General features: G+C 38.3%; 1 protein-coding gene across 5 annotated transcripts in view; it reads left to right on the plus strand.

Moving 5' to 3' along the window:
* USP9X (ubiquitin specific peptidase 9 X-linked) overlaps nucleotides 1-20,474 on the plus strand; it is a 166,695-nt gene that overhangs the window by 108,771 nt on the left and 37,450 nt on the right. For all 5 annotated transcript variants that reach the window (XM_045876425.3, XM_064573935.1, XM_045876419.3 and 2 more), the window contains 8 exons: nucleotides 986-1,226; nucleotides 1,973-2,122; nucleotides 3,366-3,486; nucleotides 11,225-11,355; nucleotides 11,547-11,825; nucleotides 12,960-13,085; nucleotides 13,999-14,124; nucleotides 15,932-16,098. In XM_045876425.3, coding sequence (XP_045732381.1) covers nucleotides 986-1,226; nucleotides 1,973-2,122; nucleotides 3,366-3,486; nucleotides 11,225-11,355; nucleotides 11,547-11,825; nucleotides 12,960-13,085; nucleotides 13,999-14,124; nucleotides 15,932-16,098 — 1,341 coding nt within the window. The remainder of the gene's footprint in view (nucleotides 1-985; nucleotides 1,227-1,972; nucleotides 2,123-3,365; nucleotides 3,487-11,224; nucleotides 11,356-11,546; nucleotides 11,826-12,959; nucleotides 13,086-13,998; nucleotides 14,125-15,931; nucleotides 16,099-20,474) is intronic.

The raw sequence follows: 20,474 nt of genomic DNA on the forward strand, positions 1-20,474 counted from the left end.
CCAAGGATAAGAAATTGAAGTATTTTGATGCCATTCATTTATACAGTTAATTGCATAGTAAGATTGGAGAATAATTGGAAAAAACTCTTAAAAGTTGTTTTTGACAGGTAGCTGATACAGCAAGAAATACTTCCAGATGGTCTACTAACATGTCTGTTAAAGTCGTCTCACCATTGAGTAATTCAAATAGTATTTATAATTTAGAGATGTTTATAGAATGAATGCTATAAGTATTTATTTTAAAAGAGTTCTCATTGCTAACCACGAATTATATAAAGTTGCTTCTTGAATATAATTTTTAGTTGTTGTATCTTGCCTATGAGAAGATGTTATCAGGGGCGCCTGGGTGGCTCAGTCAGTTAAGCATCTGCCTTTGGCTCAGGTCTGAGATCGAGCCCCGTTTTGGGATCCCTGCTCAGCAGGGAATCTGCTTCTCCCTTTGGCCCTCTCCCCATCCCCCACTCTTGCTCTCTCGCCTACTTGTTCTCTCTCTCTTCTCTCAAATAAATAAATAAAATTTTAAAGAAAGATATTAACATAAATATTATTTGGGGTGTGAAGTTTGATATTAACAATTTTTCAGAAAAAATTTACGTCTTTGCATTTTTGTTAATATTCTCAAGCTAAAGTTTATCTTTCATGTTTAAAAATAGTCTTAGTGAGTTGTACTTTTATGGCATTAAAATAAGTGTTAACTCAGGTCTGATTAATTTCTTATAACTAGACATCTCATTTTCTGCAAGCATCGGTACAAGAATAACAGTGGGAAATGATTGTTGTATTTTCAAGATCACTTAAAATATTTGAAATTAAAAGGCAATAAATTTTTATTTTCAAGATCCTAAAAATAATAAGTATACTTAACTCACTTTCTCTTGTTTAATAAGAAAATATTCAATATTAAATTCCTATGTTTATTTTCTTTACAAGAAGATACGAAATTCTGCTAACTAGGATTTTTTTTTTCTCCTCCCCCTCCCCCCAGAGCTTTCCGTGGTAAACACCTCTCTTTTATAGTTCGGTTTCCAAACCAGGGCAGACAAGTTGATGACTTAGACGTATGGTCTCATACAAATGATACGATCGGTTCAGTAAGACGATATATTCTCAATCGTATTAAAGCCAATGTAGCTCATACAAAAATTGAGCTCTTTGTGGGCGGTGAACTGATAGATCCTGCAGACGACAGAAAGTTGATTGGACAATTAAACTTAAAAGATAAATCAGTAAGTATCTATAATTATCAAACTTTTCAAGAAGGTCAAACCTGGGGCACCTGGTTGGCTTAGTTGGGTTAAGCATCTGCCTTCGGCTCAGGTCATGATCTCAGGGTCCTGGGATCGAGCCCCACATCAGCTCCCTGCTTAACAGGAAGCCTGCTTCTCCCTCTCTCTCTGCCTGCCTCTCCCCCTGCTTGTGCTCTCTCTCTGTCTCTGTCAAATAAATAAATAAAATGTTCTTTAAAGAAAAAAAGAGGGCGCCTGGGTGGCTCAGTTGGTTAAGCGACTGCCTTCGGCTCAGGTCATGATCCTGGAGTCCCGGGATCGAGTCCCACATCAGGCTCCCTGCTCAGCAGGGAGTCTGCTTCTCCCTCTGACCCTCCTCCCTCTCATGCTGTCTCTCATTCTCTCTCTCGCAAATAAATAAAATCTTAAAAAAAAAAAAAAAAAAAAGTCAAACCTATTTTTCATTTCACTAGTTAACAGTTTATTCAGTAAATATTAATTGAGCATCTGTTATGTGTGAGGCTTCTTTATTAGGTATTTGGATTATAACACTAAGACTGGCATTATGGTACTTACAATATAGTAGAAGTTATGTAAAAAATAAAACTATTTGGTTGTTAGGCAGTACCTACTAATTGTATTTTTAGAAGTATTGCCTACAGTTTTTTTGTTTGTTGGTATGTTACTAACTTCTGTTTTGCATATTTTTCCTTGTCTTTGATACTAACTTAGTATGTTATTTTCAGCTAATTACAGCCAAACTTACACAAATAAGTTCCAATATGCCTTCAAGCCCTGATAGTTCTTCTGATTCCTCAACTGGGTCTCCTGGAAACCATGGTAATCACTACAGTGATGGTCCCAATCCGGAAGTGGAAAGCTGTTTGCCTGGGGTGGTGAGTAGATGGTTTTGAGCTACTGTATGCAGGGCATTATAGAAATATAGTTTGAGAATAAAGAAATATAGTTTGACCTCATATTGACCACCTGCCCCTGCCTCATCCTTCTCCCACCCCACCCCACCCCGGGGTGAAGTAGAAAATTCATGTATATCTTTTATTTTTATTTATTTATTTATTTTCCATGTATATCTTTTAACTCCCCAAAACTTAACTACTCATAACCTAGTGTTAACCAGATGCCTTACTAATAACATAACCAGTTGATGAACACATATTTTGTATGTTATATGTATACTTACTGTATTTTTACTGTATTATATATTGTATGTATAATACACTGTATTTATTTTTATAATAAAGCTACAGAAAAGACAATGTTAAAATCATAAGAGAAAATACATTTATAGTACTGTCTTGTGGGAAAAAATATGTGTGTGAGTGAACCTGTGCAGTTCAAACCCGTGTTGTTGAAGGGCCAGCTGTATATAGACTAGTTCTTTTTTCTTGAGAAGTGTACCGTTTAATGTGGCAAAATATCAATTAACTGTATAGTTAACCATCAACTTCAGATTAGATCTGAAAGGTGATTGTAACTTGGTTGAAATTTAAAACATTTCCCTTTAGAGACAGTATTTTTAGGTTTATATAAAATTAATCTATTACACAGCTGAATTAAAACTCTTCAAATATATAAACTTAGAAAAATATCACTGTATCTTGTATTCGTACCACAGAAATGAATCCTTTCTTCACAGCTGTTTCTGTAGGAAAATGTCTGCAATCTTTCTCAAGTTGTTCTTAACATATCTAGTATCTAAAAAAACAGTGATTCCTCCCTTCTTTATCCTCTCCTTCCACCCGTCCCCAAAAGAATTTTAATGGCTGCGATAATAACCAGCCACTCCAGTGTCAGAAGAATTGGCTCCTTACAACAGTTGGATTAGGAATTTAACTATTTGCAGGCATGACAGCTTTTTGCATATATGGAGTCTAACTTGTATGTATGAGAGAAATAATTTAACAAAATAATAAAAGCCGTCACACAGAAATTACTGGAGATAGCTTGGATAATATATTCAGTCGGCATCATGAAGGATTTCTACAGGTGGAATGATGGGTAAGACAGGCCATTTTAGAGAGAGTAGAAATGACACAAATTGGTGGAAATTACTTGGCTGTTTTTGGGGGGGGGAGCATGTAATTTATAGGTAAATGGTTTGTATATTTTGTATTCCAGATAATGTCACTGCATCCCAGATACATCTCTTTCCTTTGGCAAGTTGCAGACTTAGGTAGCAGCCTAAATATGCCTCCTCTTAGAGATGGAGCAAGAGTACTTATGAAGCTTATGCCACCAGGTAAGAATTTTTTTTATAAGTATAATGCTCATAAAATATACGCTGGACAATAACAGGGTATATCTGTCTAGATGGAATATCCTTTGTTACATAGACCACATCAGGAGTTGGCAAACTACAGAGCACAGGCCAAATTCAGCCCACTGCCTGATTTTTGTATAGTCCAGGAGCCAAGGATGGTTTTTTTTTTTTTTTTTAATTTTATTTATTTATTTGACGGAGAGAGACAGCGAGAGAGGGAACACAAGCAGGGGGAGTGGGAGAGGGAGAAGCAGGCCTCCCGCTGAGCAGGGAGCCCGATGCGGGGCTTTGATCCCAGGACCCTGGGATCATGACCCGAGCCGAAGGCAGACGCTTAACGACTGAGCCACCCAAGTGCCCCGCCAAGGATGGTTTTTACATTATTAAATGGGGGAAGCAAGAAAATAATATTTTGTGGTTCGTGAAAATTACATGAAATTTAATATTTTCGTGTCCTAAACAAACTTACTAGCGTGCAGCCATGCTCATTCATTTACATACTAACTGTGGCTACTTTTGTTTTAAAACAGCGGAGCTCAGTGGTTGTAGCTGACACCCTATGGCCTGCAAAACCTTAAATATTTACTATCTGACCTCTGCACTGTATTATGGGCCATGTGTCATCTGTGGCACTGCTCCTTTTTTATTCCTTAGAAACCACCACTTTAACGTGCAGCTTTTTTCTTGTATATGTATATACCATTATATCTGTAAATAATAATCTCATACAAGTGTGTCTTTGTCAATTTTAGATATCTACTGAGTTTCTATCATACAGATGGAAACTTAAGTCTTACTCTCATATTCTCCCCAATTTTGCTTAAATTCATATATAAAATTGATGCTAAAATGTAAATTTACATTTCAAGAGTCTGAAAAGTAGTTTGCCTGGATTACTGACAACTTTTTTTACTGGATTTAATACTGCCTTTTTGTTCTCTTCATTTTCTGTACACCTATCACTAATTCATCCCATATATCTTCTAATAACTTCTCGAAATAATTTCCCATTGTTATTTGCATTATATAATCTGTCAGGTTTCACTGTTTTCTGGAGCCTTTCTTCCTCCTCTCATCTGTTGCTCTTTGCCTTCTATATGGCTACTGTTGTGGGACTTCTTTCTTCACCTTTTCCGTGGCAGGGTCCCTATTCTCAGGTTCTGTGTCTTGGGCCTTTCTTGAAATTTTTTCTCCCCTCCTCCCACAAGGATGTCCTCCTTACCCTGCTTGGGCTATAATACCCTAGACTAGGAGCCCTTTCACATACAGTTTAAACAGCACTAATAAAAATAATTTGGATCTTCAGAGAGAACTTGAACAGCCCACCAGGTAGTTAAATGTGGCTGAAGGCTGCCTCAGCAGATAATAAAAAGACATGAGACCAATAGAAAATGCTGACTTGGTAGTGCTGAGATAACACGGGGAAGTGGAGCTCCGAGACAGATGGGCTGCCATTAAAGTGGGCCCAGAACAAACACCCAACCAGAGTCCTGAAAGGCTGGGAGTGCACCTCTCAGGATGAGCTCTCTCTGCATGCAGGTGCTCACTTTTCATTTTTCCTAAGAAGTTAAAAGGGCTTCTTCCTATACAGCTGCCAGGCCACGGGGTTTTTCGTTGGTTGGTTTTGGTTTTAGTTGTTTTTGAAAGTTGCACTTCTTCTGCTATACTGGCACCTTCCACATTATACTGACACCCTTTTATTTGCCATTTGAATATGAGCTAATTGGGGTTTTAGAAACATGTGTGACTATTAACTTAATAGACTGTACTTATTTCCCTGAAGCCTAATACTGATAGGTGCTTTATTTTGTTTCCTGCTTGTCTCTTGTTTTTGGAGAGTACCTTTTTTCCTATTAAAAACTTATTTTGGGGGCACCTGGGTGGCTCAATCGTTAAGCATCTCCCTTCGGCTCAGGTCATGATCCCAGCGTCCTGGGATCGAGCCCCACATCAGGCTCCCTGCTCGGCGGGAAGCCTGCTTCTCCCTCTCCCACTCCCCCTGCTTTTGTTCCCTCTCTTGCTGTGTCTCTCTCTGTCAAATAAATAAATAAAATCCTAAATACATACATACATGCTTATTTTCGGGATGCCTGGGTGGCTCTAGTCGGTGAGGCATCTCCCTCCGGCTCAAGTTGTGATCCTGGGGTCCTGGGATCAAATCCTGCATTGGGCTTCCTGCTCAACGGAGAATCTGCTTCTCCCTCTGCCTGTTGCTCCCCCTGCTTGTGCTTCCCCCCCTTCAAAATAAATAAAATCTTTTTTAAAAAATAAAATTAAAACTTTCTTATTAAATAATTTCAAACTTAAAAAAGAACAGTACGATCTCATTTACCCTTCCCCAGATTCAATAGTTAACATTTTGCTATATTTGTTACATCATTCTGTGGTAAGATTTTTTTTTCTATCCTTTGGAGAACAAGTTGTAGGTATACCCTGTCTTTTTATCCCTAAATACCTATTGCTTTCTAAGAACAAGGACATTCTCTTCAAATTACCACAGTATTAATCAAAATCAGAAAATACAGCATTGGGGCGCCTGGGTGGCTCAGTCCTTAAGCGTCTGCCTTCGGCTCAGGTCATGATCCCAGGATCCTCGGATCAAGCCCCGCATCGGGCACCCTACTCCACAGAAGTCTGCTTCTCCCTGTCCCACTCCCCCTGCTTGTGTTCCCTCTCTTGCTATGTCTCTCTCTGCCAAATAAATAAAATCTTTCAAAAGAAAAAGAAAAGTACAGCATCGATAAATTAATTTATAGAACTTATATTTACTAATTATCCCCATAATGAACCTTAAAACTGTTTTCTGGTTGAGAGTCCAATTCAGCTTCTTACATTGCATGATTCATGTGGTATCTTTAATCTAGAACGGTTCCTCAGTCTTTGACTTTTATGACTTTGATGGTTTTGAAAAGCGCATAGATCAGTTGTGTTGAATTTGTCTCCTTAGCTTTTGTCTGTTTCCTGATGTTATATACAGGTTGTACATTTTTGTCACAATACCACTTATGTGATGCTCTGTCTTTGTCAGAGCATTATACCAGGAGGCACATATCAGTTTGTCCTTCATTGGTGACATTATCCCGGATCACATAATTGATGTCTGCCAGGTTTCTCCTCTGCAAAGTTACTTTTCCTTTTTTGGAGAGATGTTTTGAGACCCTTTAACTCTTTCCTCATCAAACTTTTACTTACTGATTTTACCATTCGTTGTGATTATTGCTTGAATCTGTTTTTTCTGTAATGGTTGCAAAATGGTGATTTTATTTAACTTGATCTTTCTACATTTACTGGTTGGCAACCCTATTTGTGATGTGTTATATGGCACAAGATGTTTAAAACTCATCCAGTACTTTTATCCTAGCCCTAGAATCAGCCATTACTCCTTTCAGTGAGAGAGAGGTTATTTAGAAACCAGAAACTTATTACTACTGGGGTGTCTTGTTTCCAGGCCTTTTCATTAAACTGAGGAAGTAATACACATCTTTATCAATGTCTGTATCTGTCTCTGTTAGAAGAAACAAACATGGGTTCATACTGGTACTACTACAGCTTCTTCGTCTTTCTCAGTTTGATATTTGTATCTATAAATTAGTGGGAAATCTGCTTCCCAACTTCATTGATTTATTTTTGGTGCGGGGGGGGGGGATGACTTGCTTCTTATGCAGACTTCAGCCACTTTTGTTAGGTCTTTGATTCATCTCTACTTTCCCAAGTCCTATTGTTTTCATATCCTTAGCTTTTCTAGGATTCAGTGGGGTATTAACTTAATAAGTAGCCTCTCCCCCACCCCCTCCACCCTCTTAACTAACCCCACAGGTGCTTCTTGGTTCATCTAAGCCAGCTGTCTTCCATCCTCTCTATACCTTCAGTAATTGGCTCACATCTTTCTAGTGTTTCATCTCCGATTTATATGTCCTTTTGAGTTTATAATATTTTATAATCAGTTATTCTTATTGTAGTGGGGTTTGTGGGTGCATTGCTGATAAATACAGTTCAGTAATTGGCCCAGATAATTTTTAAGATTGTGTGTTTCCATTATTTCCTTTTTCTAAAGCAAACACCATATTGGCATTTCCCATCTTGTTTTCTGTTTAATGTGGGACAGAATCAGTTCAGATATTTAGGTTCTTAGCTAAAGCTTCTCTCAACCATTTAATTTAATCCTTATCCTTTACCTGTTGTACTGTTTAGAATTTGTATTGTTTTATTTACTGGTGTTTGAGTAACAGTTGTTTTTGCTTTATGTATGCAGAGTCCACCTTCACAACAATTTAAAACACAAACCCACTTCAGAATCACTGATCTTGTGATTTCAGCATAATGCCACTACATGGTGGGAGTGAGCTTTTGCCAGAAGTTCAGGCAGGAAACCTAAGAGTGCTTTTTTCATATTTTATATGATGAAAGTATAGTACCTAAATTTGAAATAGCCAACACTGAAAAAGCCAGTAATGATCGTATTACAGTAGACAAATCACAGGCTTTGGACTCAAATGGACTTGAGTTCCCGTTCTGATTCTAGTTGTTATTCATGCCTTAGACATGTTTTCCTAATTTTTCAGAACTTCCTTATCTATAAAACTGAGCTAATAATAACTATTTCATGGAATTGCAGGGATTACAAGGGTAATCCATTCATACATCTGTGGAAAACCCCAGCCTAATGACTGGTATTTAATGAATATTCAACAAATGTTAACCTCCTCCCTGTCACTGTTGTTGCCTCATGCATGCACACACACACACATCATTCTCTCTCTCTCCCTCCTTCCCTCCTTTTAAGAAAGGAAGCAGGGACTCTACGGAATTCTGTTTCTAGCTTTGTTACTTTTGGGTAAACATTTAATGTTTGTGCATGCTTGCATATATTTTAAACTGAGAGAAAACCAAGGTGGAATGTGTAGCTTTTTTTTTTTTCTAGTCATTGGCTTTACCTCTCTTAGTTCTTTCTGAACCTGCCTGAAGTCAGGTGCCTCTATTATGAGTTGCTGTTAAACTTGGAACATCTCCAATCTTCTCTGTAGGTAATTTAATCTCTTGTAATTTAGACTGTACTCTCTGTGTGCATCAGGAAAACAGATTCTTCTTGATACTGAGTGATTAAAATGTATACTGCTTTACCAAGCAGACTGAGTTGCTTTTCCTCTTCAGCGCTTCCACTTTTTTTTTTTTTAAGATTTTATTTATTTGAGAGAGAGCAGGAGCAGGGGGCAGGGCAGAGAGGGAGAAGCAGACTCTCCGCCGAGTGGGGAGCTCGATGCACAGTTCGGTCCCAGGACTCTGGGGTCATGACCTGAACCAGAGGCAGACACCCAACAGACTAAGCCACCCAGGTGCCCCTACTTAGAATATTTTTAAACCAATAAGACATTCTCATATACAGCCTATGAATTGGTTTGTTTTTAGAGAATAATTTGGTGTTGTATGTTAGAAGTTTTGGACCTTGGTGGTTCTTTCTGCTTGCAGGATTTTTTCCTGATGAAATAAATAATTGCAAAGATTTAGCTGCTAGGATCTTCAGTATAAAAAAAATACTGGGAAAAAACCCTAAATGCCCAATAATAGAGATTAAACTGGTAAAATGACAATGTCATTTTAATCACCAATTAAAAATAATACAGGGGATGAATATTTAATGACCTGAGAAGCTGTTCACAAATGTTTGATTATAAGAACTTAATATTTTAGTTACATTATCTGTCACTGTCCCTTCAGAATAGGGGAAACCAACAATTTTTATACAAACTGAAGATTTTTTTTAAAGATTTTTTTATTTTGCTTTTAATCTCTATACCCAGCGTTGGGGCTCGAACTCACAACCCCAAGATGAAGAGTCACATGCTCCACCGAGTCAGCCAGGCATCCCACAAACTGAAGATTTTTTGATAAGATATTTCTAGGCTATTTCCAGGCCTATAAAATTAGCTTGCCGTATGGAAATTATAGTAATTTTCAGTTATCTTTATTCTTCAAAAAAAGCTTTAATTTTTTTTAAAACAATCTTATTTATCAAGTGGTATTTTAATCATAGCGCATTTACCTTGGAAATAATTTGATGATAACAGAGTACTATCTAAAGTTGATTGACTATTCTTAAGTTTGAATGTTTGGTAACTTATGCTAAATTGTATCATGGGTTTTTTTTCTTTTTAAACTGTTTTCACTGTGCTTTAAAAGAAAGGTTGGGGGTGCCCGGGTGGCTCAGTCGGTTAGGCGTCCAGCTCTTGGTTTCCGCTCAGTCATGTTATCGAGTTCCACATGGGGCTCCACACTCAGCACAGAGTCTGCTTGAGATTCTCCCTCTGGCCGCCCCCCCCCACCCCAGTAAATGAAATCTTTAAAAAAGAAAGTAATAAACAAGCAAACTTGTGTTTTAATACCGGGGGGGGGGGGGGTGTAAAAAAAACACTGTGCTTACTTTGAGGTAAATATTAATCACTGTAGGTTTCTCCTACTCAAAAGTAGAGTGTTCCTGTGAAACCTTTTGTAAGCCAAAATGGTGTAAAGCAAAGAAGCAATTACCATTAGTTTATATGGAAAATTTTTTGAGTGTTCCCACACCCAGAAAGTAACCTCTTAGGCTTTTCTGATACCTTAGGACAAATCTTGTTCTAATGGATGCACAAAATAAGAAAAACAGAGGCAGCCCAGCCCGAAGCTCTGGTGGCTTGTTGCTGAGTGTTATTCCCAGGGAAGGAGCTTTGCGGGGCTACTTTCGCTGCTTGGGGGTGCACACTGCCTCTTAAACAGCTTTCTGCAAAACACACTGGATTCTGTTTTTGCTTTTTGCCTCTTTTCATAAAAGCGATCATCCTCTTTGGATTTCTTGTGGCTAATGAAAACAGGTGCTAATGTAGGTCTTTCATAACGGTCTGCCTATATTCCTTTCTTTTTTTTCTTCGCCATCTTTCCTTTTAAAATTCAGTTTCTAAGGTACCACTAAGCTCTTTTCATTAAAATAAAACAGTTAATGCATAGTGTCATGAAGGTGAACGATAGTGAAGTTGGAAGGAAGAGCTTCTAATTTTTTCTCTTCTGTTATTTTCAATAAGAATGACTTCTTTTTGGGGGCGCCTGGGTGGGTGAGTCATTAAGCGTCTGCCTTCGGCTCAGGTCATGATCCCAGCGTCCTGGGATCGAGCCCCGCATGGGGCTCCCTGCTCTGCGGGAAGCCTGCTTCTCCCTCTCCCACTCCCCCTGCTTGTGTTCCCTCTCTCTCTGTCAAAAAATAAATAAAATCTTTAAAAAAAAAAAAAACTAATTTGAAATACTTGAACCCAGTGGCCTTTAAAAAAAAAAACAAACCAATGACTTTTTGAAGTGTACTGTGTTTTTTAATTTTCAAGTGGCTGTGGAGGCATGTTGGTTTGAGGTCTCTGACTAGGTGAATACTGCCTCCTTCATGTTTGGGTTGACTGATTAGAAAGTCCTGGTTGGTTGTGATTTCTTTCTTTCTCAACCTTTTTTTTTTTTTTAATGTTATGTTAATCACCATACATTGCATCATTAGTTTTTGATGTAGTGTTCCATGATTCATTATTTGCGTATATCTTTTTTTTTTTTTTAATCCAGATCCGGCTATTTTTCATGAAGTATGAGCCTATAACTCAATTGATAGTTAGGCCATACTGAAGTAGTCTTCAAAATATCAAAAGTGAAATACTGTGAATGCATGGATTATGTTGTGTTTTAGACTGTGTCTCCTGTTTTCTTACAGATAGCACAACAATAGAAAAATTAAGAGCTATTTGTTTAGACCACGCCAAACTTGGAGAAAGCAGCCTTAGTCCATCTCTTGACTCGCTTTTCTTTGGTCCTTCAGCCTCACAAGTGCTCTACCTAACAGAGGTTGGTTTTTTTCCCTTTTGAATTTATTTCATGTTCTTTGAACTTGACCTTTTTTTATATGGTAATGTGAATAACATGGATAAAATTTATAATGAAATTTTTTTAAATGGTCAATTTCTTAGCAATGATGATAGGGAAAATAGAAGTTATCTTTTTAAACCCTTTTAATACAGTCCTTTTCTTTTTTCCAGGTAGTCTATGCCTTGTTAATGCCTGCTGGTGCACCTCTGGCTGATGATTCCTCTGATTTTCAATTTCACTTCTTGAAAAGTGGTGGCCTACCCCTTGTCCTGAGCATGCTAACCAGAAATAACTTCCTACCAAATGCAGATATGGAAACTCGAAGGGGTGCTTACCTCAATGCTCTTAAAATAGCCAAACTGTTGCTAACTGCCATTGGCTATGGCCATGTTCGAGCTGTAGCAGAAGCTTGTCAGCCAGGTGTAGAAGGCGTGAATCCCATGACATCGGTAATACACTTTTTAAAAATGTCTTTTTTATATTAATAAATGGTAATTTTTTAAAGTTTTATTTCAGAGTTGATTCAGAATGTTTCAAGTTCCCTTCCAGTGGTATCTTATTTCAGAGGTTACGTCTATTAAATTCGTATGAAAAGTGGAAATGCTTTTTACTGGCTGTACTCTAAGAGGACAGTTCCTCCCTGCTCCTTTAAACCCTGTTTGGCTTTCAGTTACTTTAAACCTGATAAAAACTCCATATGAATCTCTTATTAACTTGTACCTGGCAGATATATGAAGATACAGGTGGTAATAGGAACGTTGTAATTGACTTAGCCTGCTGCCAGTCTCTCTTCCCACCTTGATAGGCTTAACCTCCAGTTCTGAGCTTATTCCGCCAGCTCTGGACTCTGTCTTTGCCTTGGTGGCATCCTTAATCCATCTCACCAGAAGTTCTTAAGATATGCCATAATTCAGTGTCTACTTACGAGAGGTCAAACTATGCACTTAATTCTGACTAAAATTTGAGGTTTTCTATATTCATCACAAGTGATGGTTTACTAAATTTACCAATAGAAGATAAAAGCTTCAGGAATATAGATTCTATTTTTTTAAATGGCTTAGGTCTTAATCAGGGAATTGGAGTTTTGATTAGATATGTGATACATTAAATACGTGATACGGAATACCGCGTATATTGTCCTAATAGCAAATGTCAATAGCTGTGACTGAAATGCCTTAATGTTTCTCCTTTTCAAAGAAGAAAATGATGAGCAGTTGAAATGGGAGCAGGTTGCACACATGTAAGAGGCGTGGAGTAATTTATTGAGTCTTCAGATAGGGTTGGAATCATCACTTCAGTTTATCACGTCTGCAGGTTACACTGTGGCCACATGTAGAGACACAAGTTGAGTTGATCTAGAATGGGTATTTGCAGAGGGACGTGTAGCACTTTGTTGCACAAGAAAAAGTAGAGGCCCACAATGTTGGCAATATGGACTGCTTTTTGTGTAAGTCACTGCAGTTCTCCAGTGTATATATATGGAATGGAGGTCATTTTGAGCTAGTGGTGATGGGTGGGGAGCAAGTGGTTGGGTCCGGTTCTGTACAAATTACTTACTTCAAGCAAAATGGTTGTTTTTTCAGGTCAACCAAGTTACTCATGATCAAGCCGTGGTGCTACAAAGTGCCCTTCAGAGCATTCCTAATCCATCATCAGAATGCATGCTTAGAAATGTGTCCATTCGTCTTGCTCAGCAAATATCTGATGAGGTTAGTATTAAACTTTTTAAGCTGTGAAATCCTGCAAGGTCTATTTCTGTGTTTGACCTTCTATTTAAATAATTCTTCCCACGATTTAAGGCTGAATTTTCCTAAGGCCCATTCACTCTAATCACTCTCTTCAGTCTCAAGTTCCCTTAGCATGAATTTTATCTAATATTAATGTTAGCACTTCCCATTTTGAATCACCTTTATGTACAGTAAACAGCATCCTTTAAAAGTATATAATTCAGTCTTCACAAATGCAGGTATGTATGAAACCATCACCATAATCAAGACATAGAACATTTCCATCACTCTGTATATCCCTTTGTAGTCCCTTCCCTCTACCCCAGGTAACCAGTGATCTTTTGTCACTATAGAATAGTTTTCATTTTCTAGCATTTTATACAGGTGAAATTCTACAATGTGTGTTCTTTTATGTCTAGCTTCTCCCACTCCGAATAACATTGAGAATTATCTGTGTAGTGTAGACCATTAGTCCATTCCTGTTTGCTGCTGAGTAATATCCCATTATGAATATTCCACATCCATACACTTGGCAATGGACATGTGGATTGTTTTCCTCTTCTGGCTGTGGATAAAGCTGCTGTGACCATTGTGTGGACTTGGTTTTCATTTTTTATGGGTAAAAAAATGAGTAAAATGGTGGTAGGATCATCTTTGTAGTCTTTTTAAGATGCTTCTGAAAGTAGTAATACAGGGCCAGATAATAACTTGGAGAGCATACTTTGTCGTATTGCTGTTAAATGAGAAAAAGGGACAAAAGCAATTTGGGAACCTTAAGATAATGGTACTGCTTCACAGCCATTCCTATTTCTTTTACAAGGAGAAACATTTTTTTCCAGTTATTATTTTATTCTAATATGCTATCAAACCATTTTTATTATTCATTGTCTTGCAGGCTTCAAGATACATGCCTGATATCTGTGTAATTAGAGCTATTCAGAAAATCATCTGGGCATCAGGATGTGGGGCATTACAGCTAGTATTTAGCCCAAATGAAGAAATCACTAAAATTTATGAGAAGGTAAGAACTATCTCAGAAATCCTTTCCTTTTAAATTAATGTTGTTTGGGGCGCCTGGGTGGCTTAGTCGTTTAGCGTCTGCCTTCGGCTCAGGTCATGGTCCCAAGGTCCTGGGATCGAGCCCCGCGTCGGGCTCCCTGCTCAGCGGGAAGCCTGCTTCTCCCTCTCCCACTTCCCCTGCTTGTGTTCCGTCTCTTGCTGTGTCTCTGTGTGTCAAATAAATAAAATCTTTTTAAAAATCAATTAATTAATGTTTAATTGTGTGTGAGGCTGAATCCTTACATCTGCTATCTTTAAAAATCCAATCATTTGCATCTTCATGGTTCAAAATTAAATGGTAGCTATAGGTAAGATGAGAGTACAGTAAAATTTTACTTTTGAAGTAAAGTACTTCAGAATCCTGCCATAAAGCTGCTTTTTCATATATGAAACGATGTTTTTCTGCTTTTCACTAGAGTCATTTATGATCTCCTACTGAATTTGCTTTTTCCTATTCTCTCCATTCTTTTTCTTTCATCATCTTTCTGTCCTATGTAAGTTTTGGTTTAGTTAACTATCAGCTGTGGTGTCCTGGTATTTAAATATTTTTGTCTTTTAAAACAGTCAAAGGTAGAAAGAGTGTCAGCCAATTAGGTATCCTCTCTGACCTTCCCTTAGATGAAGCAAATTATGTACAGACGTGAGGCTGTGTTTTCATTTCCTGTTTTCTTTCATTTCCTGTTATATGTACTTGCCCCTCATAATCACTGCTGAATATTTAGAAAAGAAAATTAAATTTATAGGAACTTTTGGGCTTAGTAGAGCTTTTTTTTTTTTTTTTTAAGATTTATTTATTTGAGAGAGAGAGAAAGAGAGACAGAGAGCATGAGAGGGAGGAGGGTCAGAGGGAGAAGCAGACTCCCCGCTGAGCAGGGAGCCCGATGCGGGACTCGATCCCAGGACTCCAGGATCATGACCTGAGCCGAAGGCAGTCGCCTAACCAACTGAGCCACCCAGGCGCCCGAGCTTCCTTTTTATGGCCAACATAACCCTGTTTTTCCTAGGATACATTTTAGAGTCCTGTAGTGTCTATCTGGTACAGGTCCTGGACATTCAACTAGTATTTTTTTTTTAAGATTTTATTTATTTATTAGCACTAGTGGGGCGGGGGGGTGGTGGAGAGCAAAGCAGACTCTCCACCAAGCACAAAACCTGACACAGGGCTCAATCCCAGGACCTCGAGATCTTGACCTGAGCTGAAGTCAGACACTTAACCGACTGAGCCACCCAGGTGTCCCCATTCAGATAGTATTTGAAAACTTGTTCTTTTTTAGACATGTATTGTAATCATCACTTTTTTATAAAGTCAGGTTAGAATTTATTAGCTACCTACCCAAGCATGTTTTGGGTTGTAAAACTTTCCTGAACAATTGTTTTAAGAAAACTGCTTTAGAATAAAATGACACTGTAGGTATGCTACATTTTGGAACTAGTCATAAGTTCCGAACTCTGCAGTGCTGGAGTGGTCCTTAAGAAAGGAACGATTGTTGGCTTCAGAAGATCCCTAGGAGACTGAAGGACAAAGAAACAGGTGGTATTCTCAGTGTGCTCCTTCATCGCTCCTTGCGATGTAGCAAAATACTGGAATTAGACTTCATTGTCTAGTTTAATCATTTCCATACTATTGTTAAACGTGTCTCAAGTTGCAGGTAGAGAGGCTGAGGCCAAATGGTTTAAATGAGTCTAAGTTTTAAGCACTAACTCGAAGTTGTATGAGATTTTTCTTAAATGCATCTCTAGGTAATTTGCCTCTGACCATAATTTTACAGACCAATGCAGGCAGTGAGCCAGACTTGGAAGATGAACAGGTTTGCTGTGAAGCACTGGAAGTGATGACGTTATGTTTTGCCTTGATTCCGACAGCCTTGGATGCTCTTAGTAAAGAAAAGGCTTGGCAGACATTCATTATTGACTTACTGTTGCACTGTCACAGCAAGTAAGTATCTTTTTTAATTGTTAGAAACTTGATCTTTTGTTACGCAGAAATGAATTTATGCTGGCAGAATTTATCCCAGAAATAAAGTGTTTGTTGTCTCTATAGCATGATAATGTTTAGGAAAATTTCCTTTAACCACGTTTTGCCTAGGCCTAAGTTTGGTTTTAGTCTCTGCAAAATGGCAACATTAAATCTCAAAGTAAAATTAATTTTTTTTTCTAATTTCAGAACTTAGTTTCACCTAAGAGATCTGTATTTTAGCACATGTTTAAAATCTGGTTTACAGGTTTCAATTAAACAGGACATTCGCCTCCTGTCTTGGATATGTAGATGCCAGGGTTTTTTTGGTTGGTTGGTTTCAAGAGAAATTGTTAATTCAGTATGAAATTCACAAATCAGGGTTATGGTAAGAACTTTTGCATTTTATAATGAGAACAAAGAGCAACTGTATAAAGCCCTTGTTTTCAATTCAAGATCATTTGTTTCAAACTTCTTTTTGTGCAAGTCAGGTTTGTAGAAAAGTCAGTTTCCATCCTCATGTCATTCTAATACTGACCTTCATGAGGTAACTCTTTAAACTGGAGCTCTAATTAGTGTCACTGTTAAATGTAAATCTGTCTTACATATATTTTGTGAAAAACAAAAAATGCTCACTTTGGTTATGCTCTCAAATGCCATTCAGCAATGACAGAAATCACTGATGAAATTAATGTAAAGTCAAAGTTTGCTGAAATAAAACCTAGTGATAAAGCTTTTTCAAAAAACATACATTAATGGAATAGATACAACTTGCTTATTTCAGAGGATGCTGTAAAGTGAATTAGTGGGAACGTCTACTATTTTAGAAGTTCCTTGGTAATTTCCTTGAAATTCAAAAAATCCTTTGACAGGATTTCCCCCCGCCCAATAAGATTGTGCTTGTTACCTCCTTGAGAAGTCTTAATCATCATGAGATAACCCCGTATTTGAAGAAAAATAAACAGGTTGAGTGAGTCTGGTTCTATTTAATTAACACGTCAGGGGAAGGAGGAGAGGAAAGGTGATTATCCAAAGAATTTTAGGGAAGTCAAGCCCAGAGGTAGCAAATGTTTTGTTCTGTATTGATTTTCAAATCTTCAACTAAATTAGGAACTTATTTCACTTCCTTGGCTCCTAAGTATTAAGGAACTTGGTTTTACAGGTTTTCTGCCCTCTATAGACCTTTATGAAAATTCCCCCTTATAGGAAATTAGAACCATTTCCCTCCTCCTTTTCCTGAAACTTCATACAATGAAGTAAAGTTCTGTAGACAGTATATCTCAGTATGCCTCTGTTCCCTTGTCTTCAACAACAGAAAGGGTCTTCAAAGATCAAGATCTTTTTGAGCTTTAGGTATCTGATTTTCTTCTCTGATTGGCCCTCACCCTGCTCAGCAGGTTCAAAGGCCCTTATATCCAGTTTGTAAGAATTTGACAGCAAACCTGACTTGAACATGATTTGTTGGCATTACCTTTCTAAAATCTAAATCCCCAAACACATCCAGCCCCGAGGGTTTCAAATGCAGGATTGTGGCCCTGCATAGAGTTTATACTTGCATAATATTACTAACCAGTATACCTATGTACAATGCATTTCCCATGTATGCTTTCTCCCTTAATTCTGTAGCAACTCAGAAGTAGACTGCTGCTGGCAGAACTAAGGCTGAAGTTATAGGACAAGTCCTGCCTCTTGAATTCTAACTTTTACCACAAGGTTATACTCTGTATAATTATAATCCATGAGCAAATTAGTGTGAGTCCCTACTATGTGCTTAGCAGTGAAAGTCCAAAGTCAAATAAGATAGTTCTTGCACTCAAGGAACTTTGAGAGAGAAATTAGTGTCATAAGAGGCAAAGTACTCTAGGAGTTAGAAGAGGAATAAGTTACTTTCTACCTTGAAAGAGCAGAAGTGAAGGTTCTATGCAGAATGTGACAAGTGAGCTCAGGTTTGGGTAAGACTTACATGTGCATACAAATGGAAGGTGGGCCTTGGCGGTGCTCCCCCTCCACCTCAGTCCCCAGTATGCTGTTTTTACTTCTGTATTGTTGGACCCCATACACTTTCCTCCTCCTCATACTGCTTCTACCCTCGTCTAAACAACCAGCATCCATTGCCTGGACAACTGCAATATCCTTAATCTTCCCACCCCAGTGCTGCACCACTAAGGTATTACTCTCATCCTGTGACCACACTGCAGACAGCATGATCTTTGCCAAGCATGATCATGTTGTTTTCCTGGTAAAAAGTCTTTCTATGCCTTCCCATTGCCTTTGAATTAAGTCTAAACATATAAATTTGGTTTCCCAGACCTCTGTTCATATTAGTTGAGGTCTGTTTCTACATCATAACGCTAAACTTACTGTAAACACTCACAATTGGATTTAAATTCCTTTAGGAGGGTGTGTTTTTTCCAGCCCCTTCTAGCACCTGTTGCCGTATACCCTACCTATTCAACTCCTTTATGTTACCTCTCATTGATGAAGACATTTGAGTTTGCCACCCCTGGCGTAGTGCTTTCAGAGAAAAGCTGAGTAGTCTGTTTTGATGTGTGAAAGAGGAGTACAGGATAATACTGTAAAGGAGATTAGTGGGAGTCAGTTTACAGAAGGCCTTTGATGCTAAACCTAAGTAGTGCTCGATTTTAATATGGTAGGCAGTCCTGTTGGTAAATAATTTAGCAAGTACCTATTATGTATCAGGCACTATCCTAGCTACTAGGGATATAGCAGTAAACAACAGAATGGCAGCGTTCTTGGAGTCTACAAACTAAAGGAGGTGGGGTGTGGGAAGGGGCAGACTTGTGGGAAAATACATAGTATGTTAGTGATAAATGCTATGGAGAGAAAGCAGGGAAGGTGACAAGGAGTAGTGGGGAGTCAATAGAGTTTAGTTTTATATAGGATAGAGGAGGCTTTCTAAGAAGGTGACCTTTAAACAAAGCTCTGAAAGAGGAAGGTAGTGATCCATGCAGATAATGGGGGAAGCATGTTTTAAGCAGAAGAAACAAGAGATGTAAATGTCCCAAGGCAGGAACATGTCTGATGTGTTAAAGAACAGCAAGGAGACCAGTGTGGCTGGAGCAGTGAGTGAGGGATAGGCAGCTGAAGGAGATGAGGTCAGAAAGTTAATAGGCAGCCTGTTAGGATTTTATAGGTCATTCTAACAACATGGATTTTTTTTTTTTTTTTTTTTTTTACCATGAGATGGGCATCCCAGTGTAGGATTTCGAGCAGAGGAATGGTGTGCTCTGAGTTACTGACATTTTGAGTTTATTCTGGTTGCTTTGTTGAGAATAAGTTCTAGAGTGTCAGGAAAAACAGACTTTTTATCCAAATAAAAGATGACCGTGGCTGGAAATATGGTAGTATTAGAAGTGGCGAGAAATGAGATTTTGAGTATGTCATAAAGATACAGGCCACAAGATTTGTAGATAGGCACATGCTTCTTTGAAAGCATTACATAAGTCTGCATGTATGAGGGAGATTTCATCAGGAAATGACAAATACTAACTATATAGATCCCTACTTTATTTGGGCTGCATACCTATGTTTTACAAAAATAAAATTAGGACTGTGTGAATGACATATACCTTTGAAAATCTAATAAAAATTATGGACTTTCTCCCCAGGAAACTTAGGTACTCCTGACTTCAATTTACTTGGGTTCCATCAAATTTAACCCACAAGGCTTCTAAAGTCCTGGTTTGTAAGACAATGTACAGGTTTCTAGAAACCTAGACACATCCAGAGGGAGGTTAGTACACGAAGTGTATGCTGTCAAGTCCTTTACACTGAGCTATAAATTTGGTTCTAAGCTCTCTTGTTTGCTAGCACAAAGACAGAAACATGATAGTTTTCTGTGAAATGTAGTTTGCAATGTCCGTAAGACACACAGATGCTTAGCAGATACTTGTTAAGCATCTCCCTGTATGTCAGGCGTTCTTCCAGGTGTCAGAAACTCTGGCATCAGCAAAGCCCTGCCCTGAAAGAGCTTACTTTCTTTTTTTTTTTTTTTTTAGCTTTTATTTATTTATTTGACAAAGAGAGACACAGCGAGAGAGGGAACACAAGCAGGGGGAGTGGGGGAGGGAGAAGCAGGCTTCCTGCCAAGCAGGGAGCCCGATGTGGGACTCCATCCCAAGACCCTGGGATCCTGACCTGAGCCAAAGGCAGACACTTAATGACTGAGCCACCCAGGCGCCCAAGAGCTTACTTTCTAATGGAGACAGACCACTATCTTACAGACAAATAGCATTTGTGCATGTGGTAACTGAACTGATTCTTAGCACCTATTATACATGGGTCACTATTCTAGGTTCTTGAGGCACAACAGTAAATAGGTGGTGTCTCGAGCCTCT

This window comes from Mirounga angustirostris, unplaced genomic scaffold, assembly GCF_029215605.1.
Source record: "Mirounga angustirostris isolate CCGP_5_RB_7025 unplaced genomic scaffold, mMirAng1.0.hap1 SCAF_11, whole genome shotgun sequence".
Taxonomy (NCBI): Eukaryota; Metazoa; Chordata; class Mammalia; order Carnivora; family Phocidae; genus Mirounga; species Mirounga angustirostris.